The sequence below is a fragment of the Notothenia rossii genome (genome assembly GCF_949606895.1).
Source record: "Notothenia rossii genome assembly, chromosome: 6".
NCBI classification, from domain to species: Eukaryota; Metazoa; Chordata; class Actinopteri; order Perciformes; family Nototheniidae; genus Notothenia; species Notothenia rossii.
Window position 1 is genome coordinate 78,624,732 of NC_136909.1, and position 22,226 is coordinate 78,646,957.

At 41.4% G+C, this 22,226-nt stretch overlaps 1 protein-coding gene across 5 annotated transcripts in view; it reads right to left on the reverse strand.

The window, feature by feature from the left end:
- The window catches only part of grid1a (glutamate receptor, ionotropic, delta 1a), a 206,880-nt gene extending 188,866 nt beyond the window's left edge, over window positions 1-18,014 (reverse strand). For 2 of the 5 annotated variants that reach the window (XM_079687302.1, XM_079687301.1), the window contains exons 1-2: window positions 15,592-18,013; window positions 13,852-14,007 (exon numbers count right to left, since the gene is read on the reverse strand). In XM_079687302.1, the coding sequence (XP_079543428.1) occupies window positions 13,852-14,007; window positions 15,592-15,670 (235 nt within the window). In that variant the 5' untranslated portion in view covers window positions 15,671-18,013. Of the gene's footprint in view, window positions 1-13,851; window positions 14,008-15,591 lie in introns of all 5 variants that reach the window. The other 3 variants (XM_079687304.1, XM_079687305.1, XM_079687303.1) reach the window with 2 other exon arrangements.
- Between the last annotated feature and the right edge of the window lie 4,212 nt (window positions 18,015-22,226).

Genomic DNA, 22,226 nt, shown 5'->3' on the forward strand with positions numbered 1-22,226 from the left:
GATAAAGCAAACACAGAGAAACAATTAACCATCGCAATCTGCCTTGAAAACTATAAAACATGGGTTATTTATTGAATTTGTTTGCCAGGGTCGATCCCTGTTAAATCCTATGAATATTGTTCAGATCAAATTAAGAGAAAAACCCACCAGCATTCAAAACATATTTAGCTCAAATTCCACTTAACTAACTAACCAGAAAACGAAAACAGATGTGTGGTCTCAGGAGATATTTCATGCAAATTAAACTAAATTAATGACAAATAAAAATAGCAGCCAACCCTTGAAATATTGACACACAAACACTGCAACTATTCCATCACCAGCAAAGAAATCCCAGCAGCCACAAACAGGCGAGTTTGACTTTCAGGCTGATGTATTTTCTCTCCTCTGGGCCTAGAAGCAAGAAAGGGTCATTACAGCTCGCTCGCTTTCTTTCTCATGTCACAGAACTAAGCTGAAATTCCTGTTGCTAATCTCTGCTACCATCTCTGTTTTAGACACTACACATGATCTCATTATATCAAGCATTTGTGAAACGAGCATGGCTAATTTGAAGGAAAAGAGGGCACCGCTCAGTACCAAGTCATTATGACAAATAGAATATGAATTTCCACATGAGATGGCATTTGTAAAAAAGAAAAATGAAAAGCTCCAGCATCCCCCTCAAGTACCTGATTGTATCATGCTGTTATCGAGAGGGAGAGAATCATTGCGCATATGACGGATGTTTTAAATGATATCCCGCATGTGCTTTCATTTTACCTCATCATTTCAATTCATATGTCTCCCGGCCTGTTTCTCCCGCATCAACAGGTGGACGAAGAAAATGTGTTCCTGAGTAGGGAGCAGTTGCCATATCAACGATGCAGCGGATTGAGGCATTAGATTGCTCATCCCAAGTGCCGCCGGATATAAGAAACATAGTTCATTAAGTCAACGGTCCGTGGCATCATGACCATACAGCGCCGTGTTATCTTGACATCTTGTTATGTGGTTTTGGAAAAATTGCAATTCATTAACATGCTGCCAATGCAGGACTAACAAACAAGCTAGTTTGTTGTGCATTCACATCCGAATCACACACACAAACCCACACAGTGTACTCTCACTGACTAACCACATGCCGGTTACAAAAGCACACACACTGTGCCGGAATGAATGTGACTGTGTCCGAGAGTTTCCATTTGTGTGCAGTTAAAAGGAGGCTTTGTTATGGCAGTGAGTGGGCATGCGGTGAGTCAGTGAGGGGCAACTATTCAATGGGGAAGGGCCTCGTTTTCTAGCCTCTCTTCCTGGTTGCATGGCCTGCCAGGGCGTTGCTAGGAGGACGCTGGCACTAACAGAAATGATGAGTTGCCCTGATAGACATCCTCCTGCTCTCCAAGAAAAAAGGGAAAGATAAAGACATGAACTGAAATGCCGCCACTACTTCCTCCACCGTTGTTCGCCTCCTTCTCCCCTCGAGGCGATCTGCTTCTCTTCTCTTCCTACTCATGTCTTTAGTATATTTTCTTTATGCATCTTTTTTCTGATTGTGATACCGTTGTTGTGCAGGAGAGATAATGCTATACATACTGAAAGTTTTGTTGTGTTCAATATTGGGTTATGTTTTCTTTCTGTTTTGGCCCAAGACACAGTCTGGAAGAAGTGAAGGCACTGAAAACTAGGTGCAAAAATCACTAAAGCCAATCTTATTTTAGCCTGAGGGGGTTGGTTGCTGTGTGTGTGTGTGTGTGTGTGCGTGCGTGCGTGCGTGCGTGCGTGCGTGCGTGCGTGTGTGTGTGTGTGTGTACTTATTTCTTATTGCTTAGTTAGTTGCAAGGTGCAAGGTGTTGCTTCTCTCGCTGTGAAAATGGTCTTGAGCTTATTTTTGTAATATCCCTGCAGTGCCCTCAATGACTGTATGGGAATAATTACATCGGACACAATCTGCTTTTTGAACAGAAGATATGATTCCACCTGGTCTTATAAAGGCTGGTTTTTATTTAGTTTGAATAAAATGAAGCTAAATCCTCCTTGTAATGCCATTTCATGTATCTCTTTTTGAAAGACTGATGATCCTGAGGCATGGTACTTGGTTATTTGTTACTCTTTTATAAGAGCCATACAGAGAATTGGGACACCGTGTCGAATATATTATATGGAAGGAATATAATGGATGAGAAAATGTGTTATGTAATTCGCTTATGTGGGAGACTACGCATATGCCTGTAATATCTAAAGCCACTTGTCATATGCCTTCACATCCTGGTCTCATATTAAATGCAATTATCTTACCAGCTCTGACCAGACGCCTACGGCAATTTAACCATTTCTGATAACTGACCCTCTTTAGTCTAAACGCTTTTTTTTTAGGCCTGAATAGGGTCAGTTATGTATAAGTCTCATGGGGACACTTCCAGGAGGACAGCAGCCGGTTTCAGGATAAATATAGAATGGGTTGGAACAAGAAAATGATTAGTGAAGCTTGCCCTAAAATGCTTTTGGGGGGTTTTCCCTTTCCGTGTTATTTGGATCCAAGCAATAATATGGGCTATTTGATCCTTGTGAGCTCTACAACATGTAGAAGGCTTTGGTTTACATGAGTTTATAATATATCAGAGGCTGAGGTGATCGATAAATACACTCTCAGACAGTCACATCGCTGGAGTTTTTGCTCTAAAAACTGTTCAATCAAAGTGACGCCTGACGCTCAAAAAGTATAGAATTATTTGTTTTCACTTTTTCTGTAATTGTGTGTACAGTATGTCAATGTAGCTTTCTAAATATTTAGAGGTTTTGTTTGTTAAAGCAGCAATCCAAGGGGAAGCAGGACCAGCCATGAGTGGAGTGTAACAAAAACACATAAATGTACCTTTACAAACCTGCACAACAACTAAACAATTACAAACACAGGAAATGCTATGACAAGTATACGCTGTAATTGTTAAAGTGCTTTTCATTCCTTTGAGGCTAAAATGAGATAAGGAGTAATTTAAGTGACAGTAGGAAGCTGTTAATGCAACATGCTTTGGAAAGGTTTTGTCAGAGGCAAAGAAAATGACTGCATGCCTCAGAGTGACATGATAACGCCTGATGATTAACCTGCTGCCTCGTTCAAGTGAAATAATGAATTGTTCACAATGCTGTCGTTTTGAAAAGGCTTGCTCTCTCCATCACCTCTTTCTCTGGATAAAGTGATCCTCCTCAGCATTAAACACTTTCATCCAGCTGAGTTAAAAAAAAGTAATTGGCTCAGTCAAAATCCTCATTTAAAACCATTCTTTTCTTTGCTTAGACCACGGCTTAACTTTGAAAACATGTTCAGCGGGTGAGACCTTTACCCTCAGTGTGAGATTACTTTCCTTTTCACAGGAAAAACTCAAATTAAATGCTCAAAAATTTAGTAGCAACTGTGCAGAAATGTGCTATTTGTAAAAGACTGCATCTGGATTGACACTTGTGTTCAAGGGTGACATATTGTATGCAGCTTTCTTTGATATATTTCTTATCCTATACTGTTTTAGTCAAACTCGCGCTGTGGCTCTTGTGAAAGGAAGGATGGTCAACCACTTTTTTCCACACTGACATATTCCAATAACTACCAGATGGATGACCTTGACATTTGACTGATATTCAAAGTGCTCAAAGGGTATCTTATCTATGTGAAGGATTGGTGAAAACATTTGCAAACAATTCCCTCCCATTCCCTCTTGTGCCACCATAAGGTGAACATTTGTGTTTTTTTGGTGAACATTTCTTAACAAATTGTGGATTTCCAAAAGAAAAAGAAAAATTCTGGGTAGTGCTAGTGTGTAAATATCCATCCACCATGGAGTGGTCAGACTTCAGGGGTGAACACCACGTTGGACCAGACGCCAAGGTATACTTTTCAAATCAAAATCAAGCACACGTCTTTCATTGTGTGCAAACCTGGTTGTGAAGGGGTTTGAGAAAACTGATTGTCATCAGTTGGAAGAACACACATTTCAGCCCCTTGTTTTATAAATAAAACTGCTCTCATTCCTAGTTTTGGTTATAATTAGCTGGTCATGTTGATCTGCTGAACAAGATAAAGGAAGGATTCATTGAATTATGAGGCGTGGATTACCAAAGCTTGTTGCAGTGATGATTGAAACCCAACATGACACCTTGCTTTTCTACAACATGGCGAGAACTCACATACTTGTGACGGGTTGGAACAGCAGTAATCAGGCCTATATAGTTCTCTGGGGATGATTTGACTTGAAGTGGTAATGAGACGGATTAGATAACATGACAAATCATGGCCTATCTGCTGTTAGACTGAAATATGTACTTGCCTCATGTTCTAAACCAAAAAAAATGAATTATTTATCTGAGACTTATCTCTTTATCTTAGGCTGACTGATCTGAGACAATCTGTGAGTAAGTCTGTGAGTAAAACAGATGAACTTCAGGGCTCTGGTGTGTTTTTTCTCATCATTGCTTAAAACTGAAGAAGTATGTTTCCCCATTTACATTTTAAACATCCTGTGTGAAGCAATGGCTAGTGATGATTTTCACTGTAGAACTCAATTAAAATTTCTTCATTAGGCAAAGTGAATATCTTAGGACACACATTCGACCCAGTTTCCGGTGCATGTTTCGCCCTCTACACTCTTTTAGGCTTTCACTCATGAGGTTTAAGCTTGGTTTTGATTTCACTCAGAGAGGGCTTACACACTAGCTTAGCCTCATCTTTGGATAAAATCCATGTTGCCTGTGCAGGGCAGAAGACCCGTGGCAGTGAGAGAGAGACACAGTCAGAGGCTCAGCGAGGAAGACTGAGGAGGGATTCTTGTGACAGATGGTCCCACTCGGTAGCCTTCTCTCTGGGCAGCAATGCAAACAATGGTTCCCAAATACACGTTGGCATCTCTTCATCAATGAGGCAAGTTAGCCGAGCCCGCAGTTTTGAATGACTTTGCCCCTCTTGTCTCCCATACGGCCTGGAATTTCACAGCCTCTGCTCCTTTTTTCCCCTAATACCCTATGCATTCTGCCATCTTCAACATCCCAATTCTCCCATCGTCATCAGGCTTGCACACCAGTTTACTCTCTCACTAAGACTCCTGTTCCTCCCGCAGCCCTCACCCCCCTGCATCCCCCTCCTCCGTCTGTCTGAACGGAGTGTGAAGCCGGAGATAGCCGCGTAGCATTTCTTTGGCTGACTCCTGTTTAGCCTCTAATAGGATTTACTCTGGGGATCATTTTCTGCTCCTTGTCCTCCTTCCCGGAATGAAGTCTTCGTGCCGCCAATGGTGCAGGTGGTGGGTAGTAAATTATACACACTTCCCTTTCAGCTAGTCCGCATCCTAGTGAGTGGAGGGGGTTTTTCTAACAACCTACCATCCCCAAACTATTATCACCAAACACACTACATCCCACCAAAACATTACGATTTTTACGTAAACATCAACAAAAACAACCCTGTGTCTATAAAACCACCTCAAACAACACAGCAGACATACATAGAAAGGCATGTATTCATACCACGATGCCCAAACAAGAAAACCTCTCCAACCATTTATACGCCCTCTCTATCTTTCCCACCCTCCCATTCGCTGTCATCTCAGCGGCTCAATAAAAGTCGGAGCATAACAGTGTGTACAAAGAGAAATGATGCAAGTAACATATGGGACTTCAATGTATTACAACTGAAGGTGTCCTGGGGCCTCATCAGCATCAATCTGATTGGACAGGACGTCTCCTTTGGGCCACCTCTGTCTCCCTCTCTCCCTCTGTCTCAGTTTCACTCAGTCTCTCTCATTCCAACAGGTAGAGTAGTATTGATGGCCAATCCCCAGCGGTGGTCGGGGGCTGTTTGGGGTCGTGGCAAAGCACTAACATCTGTCACAGTGTTCCCTACACCTCGTTATAAATCTGTCAAACCAGGGAGGACAGGAACATGAATAAGACATGGAGCTGAGAGACCTATGAATGGGAAAGCATATGTTGATGTTTTCATGTATGTATAACAGGCTGGTTTTTGAGTTATGTATTTCACGTGTGCAGGTGTTTTAATATATTCCGCGTTCTTTGGTCCATTCATCAAATGCTGCTGTCATCTGAAAATCAATACTGCTGCTAAATGTCTTTCAAACCACTATTACAGGAACAGGCCAGGTTGAATTAGGCCTCCTGCTAGTTTCATGTCACTGTCTGACAGTGCTAAATGACCCAAATGTTGTTTTCTGATGCCAAATTTAGGGATCTTTCGTGCACCAAGGGAGGGATAAACAGGAGAACATCAATCAAGATTTGTATTCAAAATGTGTCTGCTTTTCAAATGTGTTTTTCCTGCCTTTGTCCTTCAGAGACAGACAGCTATCATACCACCCAGAAGCCATTAGTCAGTCTTATACACAATGACCCCCCAGAACATCCTCAATCAAATACGCCAGTGTGAACAGCAATGAGAATACTTTGAGAATCAGCTCTCAGCTGTCTGCCAGTGAGGCAGCATGGGGAGTGTGATGAATTCATAAATGCACAAAGGCCCAAATTGACTGCCACTCTCTCTAATTAGCCCAATACAGTAAAACTGTTTCCATCAAAGACCAACAAATACACTTCCCTATTATATAAAGAAACGTCAAAACATCTGTTGAAATCCAACCAAAAGCAAAGCAGCACATGGCTCTCACTCCCTTTATTCATGTTTGTGTTGGACTGTCGCCACGCTTCACAACAACACTGGCACTGTTTATTCAAATTAAACGATTACTAAAATCCCTGCTCATGGTGACATTTAGCTCGCTGCCGATGATTCCTTTGAATACAGATCAGTGCATTTAAGTGAATTGACTCTTTCCTTGAAGTTAATCAGCAAACCAAGCCTTCCAACTCAAAAACCAAAATCCCTTTTCAAATCTTCACACATTTGTATGTATTTATTTTTATAATTGGATACTTAGAAATGTCCCTGTACCTTCAATAGCAGTCTGAGAAGTGCTAAATGAGACATCTGTTACACATGTTAAAACTGTGTGTCACAGAGGTTTTTCCACTGCGGGAGAGGAATACTGACTTGCTGTTTCTGTTCACCACAGAGGACAAAACCTGCAGGCCTACAGGCAGATCCAGCATTTAACAGCCTTGACCTCCCCCTGCCTCTCACCCTCTGTACTCGGCACTATCGCTCTGTAGCAGTTGGCAGACATAGCTGACTCTGGCTATTCGAAAGAAAAGCAGAAGGAAAACGTATTCTATACTGTGGCTGTCAGTCAGTGGAATACAGGTCGCATAGGGACTCCCCTGTGTCATCCACACTGTATGGTGTGAATGGCACAGGTAGAGGGACAAGTAGTGTTGTGTAATCCATAGAGCTGCACAGCCAGTAGCATGTACAGACTGACAAAGAAAAGATACCTGCGTGACAAAGGAAGTAGGATTTCAACATTTCTACCAGGAGATGAAATGAGTTGCTTGGAAGCAGACAGAGTAGAGAATGAAAACATAGTAGAGTACGTACAGTCAGCAGGGAACCAAAACTATTGCAACACTTAATATATACAGCACTGCAATAACATGCATAATACACAAAAACATTGCACTTTGCACGAATACAATAGCAACACATCGAAGCCCTGTGATATACTGTAAATAACAAGTTTTTTGTTTCCCTGTTTCGCAACAAATGCATTTCTCACTGCGTTATCAGAAGTGCAACAGAAGCAAGGTGGCACAAATTCAAGATGCGACTTTTCAGTGTGTGTGTGTGTGTGTGTGTGTGTGTGCGTGTGTGTGTGTGTGTGTGTGTGTGTGTGTGTGTGTGTGTGTGTGTGTGTGTGTGTGTGTGTGTGTGTGTGTGTGTGTGTGTGTGTGTGTGTGTGTGTGTGTGTGTGTGTGTGTGTGTGTGTGTGTGTGTGTGTGTGTGTGTGTGTCTCAATGTTCATTCACCCTATCCGAAAGCCAAAGAAAATCTTATCCGCTGTAGTATTGATAGGTCAGATAAGATTTGATTCAAAGGGTAATGGCTGCGTGTGTGTGTGTGTGTGTGTGTGTGTGTGTGTGTGTGTGTGTGTGTGTGTGTGTGTGTGTGTGTGTGCGCGTGCGTGCGTGCGTGCGTGTGTGTGTGTGTGTGTAGTTTTAAAAAGTGGGCACTCCATCCACTGTATTGTAGGTATTGATTGCTAAAGTCCTTCCCAACCTTTGATGTTTGACAGTCCTGCATAGTCCTATTAGATGATATAGTAACAGTTTTCTGTACCCTTCATATCTTGTTCAAAATGTCTCCATTTGAATCGATATAACGGTTATTTAACTATGTATTATATAGATATGAATATTGTACTAGTCTTCTGCCCTATGTATGTTGGTTCATACTGTAGCTATGCAGCGCGTTAAACACACTTACAATAAAAAGGTGATGACAGATGATTACCCTCGAGTTGATCATTGAAACAATCCTAAAACTGGGAAAACAGTAATAATTGCATTGAGTAGTTTTCCGCCTTTCTAATAGTGGCTCCTATAAACAGAAAATAAACATTTTCTTTACCGCAAAGTGGACCACCAGTGTGCAACCACCTAAGGGTTAACCCTACACGGATGCTGAGTAGTGTGAAGGGATTAAATGGTGATACCTCTGCCACAACATCACTTAGCTGATTAAGCCACCAGCAGGCCTTTCTACAGCCCATTGAGAAGCTTATGACGGATTTAAATAACCACTGGGTAATTAACAGGGGTTAGTAAAATGGCCTAATTATCCACCCCTCTGTGTTGAGCTGGTAAAAAGACATACAAAAAACAACAAACCCATTACCAAGATTTATGTGGCATTATTAAATTCACCGGGACAATAATAGTGAAAGGGCAGCATTCCATCAGGTTGAGAGCAAGTCAAGTAATGAGTTGTCATAAGCAGAGAATCAGATGAAGGATATTACATAACCCATGCCAACTCTTTCAAAAGAACCATTATTTCAACTTTTGTCATTAGAGATTGAGCAAAAAAGAAGAATAAAAAAGGCTCTGCCAGCTCCCTTCAAAGTACATGGCTTTACAGGGACAGTAGGAGTAAAGAACTAAATCCTCCTTGACATTACCTTGGCTGGGGTTAGATGAAAAGGGAGGGTCACTAGTGGTGTGGTGTGTGAAGAGGACTCTGAGAGAACACTCAACAGATTACTGCACATCAGAAAGGCAGGAAACTACTTCCACTAACTGTCGCCAGATGGCTATGTTTTCTACCTGCTTCACTCTAAATGTATATTTAAAAATGAATCAGGAACCTGCGGGGCTAAGGGTTGAAAAAGGATTTTGAAAACAATGCTGAAAAAGGTGCTCCAAAATTGATTGAATGTCAAAATGCAGAAACTGTAAACTCTATGTTTAATGCAGGTCAAACAAATCCATGTTGGTAAGTTTCAACTTGGGAAAGATCTTTTCTGTAATATAGCAGTTTTCATTATGTTGCTCTATGTTTGCCTCTCCAGTTAAAGGTGGGGTAGGTAAGTTTGAGAAACCGGCTCGAGATACACTTTGTGTTATATTCCATGGAATGCTCTTAACATCCCGATAGCAATGAATATCTGAAGTGCTTTGACAAAAAATCCATAAAAAAATGTCATCTCTGGAAGCCGTGGTACTGTAAAAAGCACGACCAATCATTTTAGGCGGCCCGGCTAAAGTAACTGGATGGCCTACCTGCCTGTCAGCCTTCCATCTGTGCACAAACTTATCTCGTGCCCTCATTGGTCATGTGCGCGTTTGTGTGTGTTGGAGGAGGGGCTCTGTAAGGAAGTGGCAGATTTTTTTCGGGTTGTGTATTTTGAAATTCTAGCGCACTCAAGCTGGTTTCCCAAAAATTACCTACCCCACCTTTAATTGGTCAGACTGAAATGTCTCAATAACTTCTGGATGCAATGTATGTAGGCATTCCTAATACGTAGAGAATGAATCCTATTGATTTGGTGATCCCTTAACTGTTCATCTGGTGCCACGAGCAGGTTGACCTCTTTGGTTTCTGATTAAAATAGATAAAGATTTAAGATGGTCCAAAGCCTTAATGATCAGATATTGAAATTGCCCTCGGTCTTTGCTATTCTTAGTGCTTATTCGTAAACGCTAGCGTGCTAACAAGCTAGACTAACAGAGGTGCAAACATGGCTATATGGACTAAACCTGCACCCGCAGCAGGAATGGTGATTTGCGTGTGTGCCTCTCTGTAAGCTGTCCTATTGTGTGTTAGAATGTATTTTTATAAAGTATTTTCCTTTTTTTGTAAATCCTCTAAATGCTTTGATGCGTGGAAAATCCCAAATGTTGCACAAACAACATGTGCCATCACAATGCTTTTTCCCACCTGCTCTGAGAGATGAAATACATCAGTGCTGGTGGGGGAATCCTTTCACTTCCAAACGCATGTGAAAATGGAGATCTCACATCCTCAAAGCAACTATGCCAAAAAAACAAATTAAAAAAATCCACCTCACAAATTAAACTTTTCCTGAAATATGCATCATTTCAGATTTACATAATCACAAAACATGGTTGGGGGCTTTGCTGTCCCCTTTCTGCCACTTCATTTGAATACAACTCAAGACAAAAAGGTTATTAAAGCTGTGTTTCTTGTGAACGCTTATCTCGTCTACAGGACAAACCTTTTTTTGAATCAAGGTGGGAAGAAAACCTGGGTTGACAAATTTGAAGATGTGTGAGAAACCAGTAAACATTTATAAGTCTTCCATCTATTTTTTGTCACAGCCTGATTCGAGAAAGGACTATCCTCAGACGTTATATTCTTAAGACATTCAGCGTTGTGGGATGTAAAGTTGATGCCCTAATAGGCTGTGGGTATTCCATGAAACTACATTTTTCTCAGGATATTAATGAATAATGTTAACAGGCCCAGACAAGCTTTCCAGAGTGATGACTGGCTGTTACCAGATAAGAAGCATTAATGTTAAATTGATCAGAATGGCAGAACATGCAATTATATCGTGCATATCGACTTTATGGGAGTCTTGCCCTTCCAGGCAAATGTGTGTAATTTCAAATCACGATTTTTGTCATCCCATTGCCTTATCTTGATCTCTATAAAATAACAGGAACTGAAGGGTGGATGTAGAAGATAAGAAGGGAACTGTTGTACCAGCCACATGTTTGTTTTTCTGCAAGACGATGGGATCTATACACAGTCATTTGTCAGATAAGCTACAAGAAAAAACAAGATAATCTTCGGAGTTGGCGCTTGCGGTGTTGAAATCGCCCTATTCATCCTCTCCAGTTGCTCCAGCTTATAAATAGGACAGCTTCTGCCTGTTGTGTGGTCAAGCAGTATGTCCAGCCCGCCTTGAGCTTTCATCTTTGAATGATAAGAGTGTGGGAGGACTGAATAGCTGGCTGTATCTGTGTGAATGGTGTCCCGTTAATATATGTTCCTCTCGTGCAAGGACACAAGAGGCCGAATGAGGACAAACTAAAATGACGCTGCAACTATTCCATTCAGTATGCTTGCAAATTTTCCTCATCACCTCACCCCTATCTTAACTCTTCTTTTGTCCACTCATGTTTATTCAGGTCTTGATCATAATTCCCTTTTCTCTTTTTCTGTTTCACCGCCCTTGCTGGTACTCATGGGTATTTTTTATCTTCATTGCTCTTCTCACCCATAATCTCCCTCCCTTTCTACTGCCACTATATTTTCCGACTCTATCATCTCATCATTATTCTCAGCCTCACCCAGCTCCCCCCCCCCCCGCCCCCCTGTTTATGCCCACCCTCCCCTCCTTGTTCTCCATGCAATGGCAAGGTCCTGACTGCCACTCACAGTGGGATGGCAGCGAACAAAAGAGCAAAGCAAAAGGTCAACTTATCCAAGTTGTCACTCAACACTCACCACCCTGTGTGTGTCTAGTGCAAGAGTCCGGGGCCACCTATCGATCCTCACGTCAGCAACTTCACATTACTCCAGAAAGTGAATGCCACGTAATCACCTACTTATGTGAATATTTGATTATCCGGAGCCTAACCGTAAACAGTAATTAAGCATGGTAAATGATACCCTATCACCAACAAAAGGCAATTCGCGCAGAGGAAATAAGCTCTGAATAATTTTCACTGAGCATTAACAAGCTCTGCAGCTACGAATGCCATTAATGTGTTTAGTGTTTTTTTGTTTCCTTACAGCATCATCCACAACCTGTTAGTCCTTAGGCTTTTGTACAGGTTCAACACTGTGCTATAACATTACCTAGAGGATTGTCAATGGAAAATAACTTTAAGATAATTAGAACGCAGAGTTCAGTGTGTACGCTCTCTTAGACTGCACTACTAAAATAATCGGAGCAATGAACACATTATTTGCTGGCAAGTGTGTCATACTCTTAAAGGGGCCCTAATGTGCTTGTTGGGGGTTTCTCTTTCCTGTAGTGTGTTATGCAGGTTTTTGTGCATGGAAATGGTCTGTTAAGGTTAAAATACCAAAGCTCCCTCCAGAGCGAGTTTCTCTCCCATAAACTCCCCCCCCACCCCTGAAACGCCTTGATTGTAGTTATTTGTTTACTTCAGTAAAATCACTATGTAAAACTCGTGGATCTACTGGCTAGCGCTCCAACACATTGTACGTTATGCGGTTGACCAATCACTACAGAGACCTGGCCAGCTTACCAATCAGAGCAGACTGGGCTCTGGTTTCAGACAGAGGGGGGAAAGAGGTGCTGCAGCACAGGCAGTATGAGAAAAATAAAGAGTTTTTGAACATTAAAGCATGGAGACATGTCACAGTAGAAGCTCACAATACACATATGAACCTGAACATGGGCAGAATATGGCCCCTTTAATCATTATCTGAAGCAGCAACCAGGAATATCTCCTGTGTATACTTAAGGTTTATACCACTCTGTTCCATGTGGACCTCATCAAGGTTTAAGTCATGTGAATTTGAAGATTAAAAATGTGTGATGTTTTTCTGGATAACTGCTAAATGGCATGGGATAATTTAAGCAAAAGGCAGGACATATTATCATGCTCCTCTGCCTGTCAGGGGCACTATGAATAGCAATGACTCATCAAGGCCTTTGTGCAACTAGGGACAAAAGTACAGGCTGGTTACTAAGTGCAGCGGACATACACAGCATTTCAAGGTCCCATCAAATCTATTAAAGTCGTAATGATTCATTTTACTGGAAGAATTTGTAATCACTGTTGCAGTCAACTAATGGACCACCTTTCAATGACAGAGAGATAACCTTGATCAAAATCATTTCATTGCTAATCCTGTCTGATTTGTGGAGGTGTGTTTCTTGGCTGCTTACGGGGAATCCAAATGATGCAGACAAACATTTTGAGTATAAACAGCTGAAGGGGTGATAAATGTGCATGGACGGGATTGCAGACTCAACCTTCAAAGGGATATAAAAGCTAGAAATATTTGTTTTGTCTTGTGTGATTACTCAAGTGGATTATTGGTGTTGGAATGACATTTGATCAACTTCAAATGATTTTCATTTCACACAACATATTCTAAGCTGCTGTGCTCTAACTCAATGCTTCCACCTAGCTTTCGACCACAGAAGACACCTTGCGTTAGTATAGTGGCACAGCACTTTGCAGATGGCCACACACACACACACACACACACGTTTTTTCATCCATGACTGCTTCCCAAGGGACCACAATGCCTGATAAACACGCGTAATGAAAAACATAAACTTATGGCTTTAAAAACAAAACCTGCAAGATCAAGGCAGTCAACACTTTGATACAAGGGAATTCTTTCCTGATCGTAACTAGAAGTGACGAGAGACCGCCTTCCTAACGTGCCCTGCAGCCCCTAAGCAATCAAATCAAATAGCAAGGGCAATTCATAGCAGAAATGATCCGTGGGGGAATCGCGCTTACCTTCCTGCACGGCCTCAAAGGGGTTGTTTGGCTCGATAAGTTTCACAGAGTGGGTGATTTTCTCGCTCTGCAGAATGTCATCGTTCAGACTCAGGTCTGAGATGGCAAGTTGGAAAATCTCCTCATCTCTCGCAGAGTTTTCCTCGAATATGGCACCTGTGGAATAAAATAATCCCATGTTATTTGGAGAGTAATCTCGAGGAGATGAAGTTAGATTGCACGGTAAAGTTGAAGATGAAAGCAGTTGATTTATGGACCTTCCCAGCTAAAAATAATGTATAATCTGTTGGTGGACAAACACATGTAAACATGATGCCTGATTTCATTATAGTTAGTGGATTTATCTCAGTGAGCCAGTGCATGATTTCAGCACCATGGAGAGCAACACGGCCACATCACACAGACTCATTATTTGATGCAGAAAGTAGTCAGATTTTGAAAAGAATGCCTGTCATGTCTACTAGATCGATGGCACTTTACCCAATAAGCATTATAGGCCTAGTGTGGGAGGCCCACTGAAGCTCAACTGTCTCCCTCCCTCCCGTCTTTTTTCCTCTGTTTATGGCATCAGCTGCTATTGGGAGATGCATATATATCAGGGAAAAAGGTTTCAGGAAATGAGAAGTATAATTGGGGTACCCGAACGATATGTGGGGCATCTGCCAATATTATCTGGATGGAGTCCCACCTCTGTATTAAGCCAGTGACTGAGCACCTGCTGCTTGCCAGACTGTTGCAGTAAACTGTGAACATCAGCAGCAGCAGCAGCAGCAGCAGCAGCAGCAGCAGCAGCGGAGGAGCACCACGACAAAATGTGCTCACAGTGACATTGACATTTGTATCTGTGACTACAACGCCAGTCATAAGTGGACACAAAAGTGAAAAGGGGACACAAATATAATTTACACTGTGTGTGTGTGTGTGTGTGTGTGTGTGTGTGTGTGTGTGTGTGTGTGTGTGTGTGTGTGTGTGTGTGTGTGTGTGTGTGTGTGTGTGTGTGTGTGTGTGTGTGTGTGTGTGTGTGTATGCATTTTGAAACTGTAATGCAATGCGATGTGTATGGATACACAGGTCAGAATTATTTCAACATCATGATGAGATTAAAGCATCCCCCATCTCTGGAAAAGGCAGCTCTGGATTGAAGTTGAGAACAAAGAGGCTCTATGCGTTTTGCATTTCTAAAACGAAACTCCACTGACATTCGCTCGGTCTTGTAATTGACATTGCAGTCACGTTCCGGTGAAAGTTGAGGCTTCTCAGATACAGACAAGAGGTAGCTTGGTCTAAAAAAGCCTCAACCATTTGGCTATTGGACATTGATTTCCTCAAAGCTTATAGGCCCTCTTGCTGTAGTCCGTTTTTAAAAAACTGAATTTCAATTTACAGGCCGATAAGAGTGAGGATACGATCTTAAGCCTGCATGCATTGATTTGCGGTAGATAAGTGAAACAAATATATGCAGAAAAAGGCTGATAAATAAATAACTTAGATTAAAGAAAATGTAAAAAATAGCCAAGGTAAAAGGTCGAAGGCATGGCCATCTAAAAAACGCCAACTTTTCAACTCGCTTAAGAGTCAAAGTGTTACTTAAACACAGGATGCAAGCTGAATAGACTATTTATCCCGCCCTCTCACCAAAATCCTTTGATCAACGCAGTATGCGCTGGCTGAGCTTTATCCCCGCACGCTTTGCCTTTACACCTGTCAAACCCAAACAGCATGTTTTTTCCTGACGCTTACCGATATGTATGATGGAGTCCGCTCCGGCCGAATTGCATTGGAATATCCACAGGGAAAGGCAGATCAGCAGCAACTCCATCTCGGGATTTCAGCGAAGCGGATCATCCAAGCTCTGCTCGGCTGTCCTATACTGTCCAAATGGAGCACCCAAAGAAAAAAGGGAAAAAAAGATGTTTAAAACCCAGCTCAAAGCAGAACTGCGGTCCTCCTACTGGCAGATCAGACCCGCATGAACCCCTACAGGAATGATCAGTTTGTCTCTCTTTTTTTTGACCAACAAAAACAACCCGACTGCAGGAAGCAAGGCTCCAAAAGGCGAGGGAGAACCAACGGGGACGTGAGGTAAGACTGAAAAAAAAACAGGTAGCCCGGTGAGAGAGACCGGCGTTACCTCTCTCACTCTCGCCTCTCTCCCTGCGTTTCGGCGTCTAAAGCATGACAAGCAGCAACAAATGCGGAGGAGGGACACCCCTCTAACCACACACGGAAAGAGGCTCGCATACACACTCCGAGAGAAAAAAAACCTGCACACACTCACTCTTCAGTCCTATCTCGATCACGTGACTGCAGAGACTTCACGACTCCGCTGCTGTCCCGACAAGCCGGGTAGAAATGATTTGGACTAGCCGGAGAAAGACGCACGGAGAGCCGATATCTCAACTCATGACTTGATGTTATAAAAAAAAGAGTCAATCAGCCTATGTATGCTTTGCAGAAAAAGAAAAACAAGTGCGTGACAAAAGCTCAAACGCAAACGCAAACATATAGACTGGAGAGATGGGAAGTCGACGGCGGTGTAAACAGTTTACTTTGGAGAAGTTGACGTTTTTTTCAAGAAGGATGTGAGGGCGCAGCGCGGCAGAGACACATTTCAGCGTTTACTTCAGTGGCGACGGAGCGCAGCTGATGTGGCAGAGGAAAGGATTTACACACGGTGCTCCTCGGCGAGGACTGATGGATGAGGGACAGACGTGACAGAAGCCACACCGCCTGACTGAACCGGGAACAGCTGGACTGAGTTACCGGAGGAGCATTTTGAAGAGAAGCACACACGATAGCTAAATGTTTTGTAACAGCTGCATGACTTATTCGATTCATTGACTGTTGCTTCAGCAAAATGTACGCCCTCTTTGTTTTCACACCGGATTCTGGCATTGGGGGTTCATTTTAAGGACAGCTTTTTGTTTTTGTTTGGGGAATCATATTGCAGGGTTCCAGTCATTCTTGTTGGGTATACGAGACACCCCTCATAATATCTGAACAATGCCAGGCGTGTGCAGAGCTGTGAAGAAGAGGAAGAAGTCGTGCCAGAGACGGAGTTTCTAGATGGGCATAATCTTACAATTAAAGGATATTTCTCGTGACTGCAATAAAAACGGAAATATCTCTTAATTGTTTGGTTAAGTCTGTCAGAGGCACAGAGCAGAAACTTTCAGCACCATCGGCAGCGGGCAGCTCCACTACGCTGCACAAGTCAAAGAAAAAGGCACCTGTAGAGCAAATAGTCAGCGATAGCACAGTGTACTAGATACTTCAATGTTTTAATACCTTGTTTCCTTCCCATTTATTGGAATATATCAGAAACCATAACTGGAAAATTGTTGCAACCATTCCTCCTTTACTTCAGAGACAAACTTGATAAATCCACATCACTCTAATGTCAAAGTCTCCCATGTTCTGCATCATGGTTATAATATGGTTTTCATTGCAGCAGAGGAATAAACACCCATGCCTCCAAAGTTGTTATACAATCACACACTACCCCTACTGGCCACCCGTATGTACTGCAGCTGTGTTTACGCAAAATGTTTCCATCAATTCAGACGATTCTTGACATTTCTGTGTGATTTAGATAACAGGGTAAATATGAAGTTGACAAGGCCAATTTAAAACCTTTATAGCACAAGCTGTCTGTGCCCATAACATTAAAAGTGAAACACAAAAGTAGGTATTTATGTTTCAATATAATGCTCACCCGCATATCAGTGCCATAAATCAGAGTTTAGAGCAATAGCGTTGACAATAAAAGGAAAGGAACACATGATGTGATTAAATTATTGTCATGATCCCAATTACAGTTCCCATTAAACAGTAGGTCGATCTAGACTCATTACAAGAGATCAAAACAGAAAGATTTAACTGGAGATTTGGTTTGTAATCTGACAAGCTCTTCAACAATACCATAAACAATTCATCACACCCAGCAGGAGAATGCATTTAGTTATTTCATTGAAGCAGTGTGTTGTTGAGATTTCATCATCAAAATATTGTGTATTTCAAATCTGCCATTGTCTTGGGTAATACATGTTGTGGATCTTACAACATCTATAAGAATAAAAAACGTTTTTTATCTGACTTAAAACTACAATGAATCTTTCCAATAACATTAATGAGTTACGTATATAGGACAATAAATAATAAAAAAGATAGAATACATGTGATTGTGTTTTTTAACTGTATAGATACAATGTGTGAGTATTTCATGGTGAACTTCAGCATATGAAATACATAATGTCTCAAATATCTGCGTTACAGGTGAGCTGTGATCGACCAAGCCAAGGCTTTTTTTTTCTCCGTAAGTGTAAGTCTTGCCGTCTTAGTCATTACCATATATCAGAGAGGCATGTTGAAAATAATGTGCGTCCTCGAATATTTATTCTCTGCATAATACTGAAATACTGAAAGGTATTCATGAGACATTTGAATGAGCAGCACCGTGTGTGTGTGAGTTGGCGAGTCCTATGCATTAGTAAGTAGATTGAAAATAATAGAGTTAATACCTTTCCATAGAAAGTAGGCCAATGTATAATCACCAATTTGTTGGATTCATTATGCTTTTTTTTTCATACCGGCAGTTTTTTTTAATCCAAAAACATCCTTTGACTAATTTAATAAATAGTGCATCTGTCAGAGTTCTGTTCCTTTAGCTTCAACTGTGGAGAGCAACTCCTACATACACCTCCATGGGTGTCAACATGAGTTAACCTCAAAAGTGCCACAAACAGTCACCGGGACATTGGTGGGTCGGTCACGCCTGCGCTTTGTGGCGAAGGTGGAATGTCATTATCGCACAAGCCTGAGTCATTAATGTTTATGGCCATGAGCAATGAAGTGCAACAGAAAGACAGGAGTTGTCTCCTCCTTTTCTGGAACAAGGCCAAAAAGTGAATTTAAATGTACAGGAGCTGTCACATGCAGAAAAGTCAAAGCTCACAAAAACGTAGTCGTGAAGAGTTAAGTACCAATGTGACCTTATGGCCTATTCTGTGATAAACATTATATTCCTTTCTCCCTAATAAAACGCCTCTATAATCAAAAGCCTACAGCGCAGGTCACGGCATGATTAATTGTTTCTAAAGAATAGCATCTTATCGTTCTGGGTCCTGGGTTTTTTCTGATGAGAGCAATCTCTCAGATTAATCTTAAATTATTTTCTCACGCATGGTTGGGGGCTGTGATTGCTGTGCACAGTGAAATACACATCCATTGCTCATGAGTAGCTGGTCTCTGTCCTCATTGATTAGTATTACTATTAGTGCTACGAAATACGTGGGATCTGCTTTTGACTCCAACAGGAGGAATCATTTTAATGGTCTTACACATTAAAGGGCAATTACTTACTGTGTTTATTGTGTTTGGCCTTATCTCTGCACATTTGATACCTTGTGATGTGCTGAAGAATAAGTGAGTTTATTCGCTTCATTAGGCTTTAATCTAACATATATGCGGTCAATGAAAATAAGTGGACAGAGCCAGCAGCACACAGACAAATCTACTGTAAGTCAACATAATGAGACTGTTACTGCAGCAGTTGTCTGGCATGCACACAATGTGTTAATGTCTTTTAGTATTACCAATAAAAAAAAGCAAAGAGCAGCACCGCAGCAGTTGAAGTAAGTTTCATAAAGTAGTTGGTTTGCCGGTAGAATAGCAAGAGATGGCACTAATATCATGAGTTGACTGAAGAGTTTGTCACCGTGAAGTTGGCCCTGTCCGTGCCATTGTGGCGCTGGATGTTAAAATATGAAGCCCCCTGCACAAATGTGGAAGAGGCTAAATCTCGGACAAGTAGAAAATCCATTCATGTCAAGCTGATCTGTGCAGGGAATAGCAATAAGTGTGTGCAGCACCAGAGGTGAATAAGCAAGACTTTCCCTTCCAAATACACAGCCTGAGGTAACATTATAGATTAATCATGTTATGGGAGAATAAGCACAACCTTCATCACAGAGTCTGAATATCAATGAGTGAATTGTTAACTACCCACATCATTATATATTTCAACATTACACCAAGCTGAACCGTAGTGAAATATGTACTATAGGTAATAAATATATAAATGGTGGTCTATCTGTGTCAGCCTGGAGCCCAGCAGGTTGACAGCTGCCAGAGCAGAGGCTTTGTGTGCTTTCCAGCCAGGGACATGACTAAGGATTCAAGTCTAATTCAAGTTTGCAACCTTCAAGCATTCTTACTCATGTTTCGCAGGCTTATAATAATATGACACAGGATCAAGACCTGTGGGATGTAACCTTAAGTTTCTTTTTTCAAGATTTTCTAATAGCAGACACACATCAGAGGGATACTCATTATTTGACTGCGTATATATCAAGTATACAGTACCTACTGTGTTTGCATGGACGTGAAAAACATTATGTCCATGTCTCACCCTTTTATGTTCCTTCAAATAACTAATGAGTAGAAAAGTAATTTTGCAGAACACATAAGACTGAACAGGTTGTATGATGAGCCGTTGTTCTGGAAAATAAAAAAAGGTTGTTCTAACTTGATTAATTGTATGAGCATTACTAAAGAAAAGCTGGAAATGGCCTGTGGAAAAAATAAACTAAGAGCTCCTCTGCTGCTCTATCATTTGTCTCCTGTCATGCCGGTGTCCAACTGGGGGGGATTGTGGTTTCTCCGATTAAATATAAACTAGATGTGGTCAGTGTTTTCAGTTTTTGGCCTTCACAATTCATTGAACACACTGATCTATGTCCATACTTTACAGAACAAACCCACAGTATCTTTATCTTTCGGTCTCTTTGTTTCTGTGCCGAAATATCTCAACACATCAACTTACAAAAACACCAGCAGGTCTAAGATTCTGGAAGCTTCTGTTTGTTCCAACAACAAAAGATTGCATTCAGGTGGAACATCCGCCAATGCAATCCGTTGTTTTTATTCATGAAATAAGAATGTATTATTCAGCATTAGCTAAATCAGCAACGCACTAATTCTTCCTGCAGAGATGTTTACAATGTGTTCGTCTAATAGCGACTGTTGAGCCATTTGTTGATGGTGCCCTGAGCGGTGCTATTGAACCCAATGCCTGTGTCAGCTACATTTTTACTCAAGCTGTGCCTGCAAGACACTCATTAGTGGATGAGGTTGTTTAAAGGGGAGCCACTTAGTAGAAACACACTTAGAAATCTACCTGCGTAGAGGTACTCTTCTCAAATGAGAACAACAACACATTGCTTAGAATTTTGATAGTCTTCAAGAGCAGGCCAATCTGATTCATTATTAAATTCAGCATAAAAGGAAAACTAACAAGGTAACCAGAGAACACACAGTGGCGAGACACAGAGAGGCCTGTCTCAAATGAAAGCAAAGCACTGCTACTTACTGGCCCACATTTATTATTCCAATTATCCACATGTTTTAGCTGCAGAGCACAGAAAGAAGAATCTCAAAATTATGTTAGCTGACAAACACTTATGGAAGTTCTCCATTTCTTCTTCCATTATGCAAAACAAAATAATCTAAAATGTGCTTTTAAAAAAGATGGTAGAAAAAGTGAAAAGCAGCAGACTGTTGTCTAGAAGTCAAATACAAGATAACACCATACAAATCCATCATTCATTCCTTTAAAAACAAACCTTGACAGGTAATACCCAGTGCAGGGTCATGAACACTGTGTACAAAACCTGAATTGTTACACAAAACATCAATTATTTCACAGATATTATAGTGCAATAGGAGGGAGAGAAGCCAGTCAGACGGCAACAAGCTTGCCGTTTCAATCTATTCATAAGAAGTCAAGGTTCGGCTGCAGCGCTCTGAAAAGTTGGCCTCGCGTTCTGAACAAAGGAGTCTGACTTTCTTTAGCATTTTCATATCTTCCTTTCCTTCGCTCCCAAACTCACTCTTTTCTCTTTCGTCCGGCCACCTTGTGCTTGTCTCTCTCTCTCTTTCTTTCTTTCTCTCTCTCTTTCTCTCTCTCTCTCTCTCTCTCTCAAACTGCGTCTAAGAGGTAGAGATGACATGAGCCTTAGTATTCAGCTCACAAGTTCCTGGTCTTCTTTTAACTCCATAGGGTTCCTGCCTTCCTTTGGCCCCAAGGCTTACTTTTAAGAAGTAGAAAGCCTTAGGATTAATGACGAATCTAACACAATAAGCATTACTGATATAAAACCAAATTGGATCTCTGTGTAGTACCTCCAAATGTACCCAAATGTATTCTCCCTCTGCTACCAAGATCATCCTAATAGTTACCAGGGTTCCTATGCAGAGTTGTTCCCCTGCAGCCGGTTCCCACACACAGCCCAGATTTATTATCACCCTTGAAATGTTGTCACTTCCATTCTGAAAATATGCAGAAATACGCCTCATTTCCTTATTTAAAAGCAGAT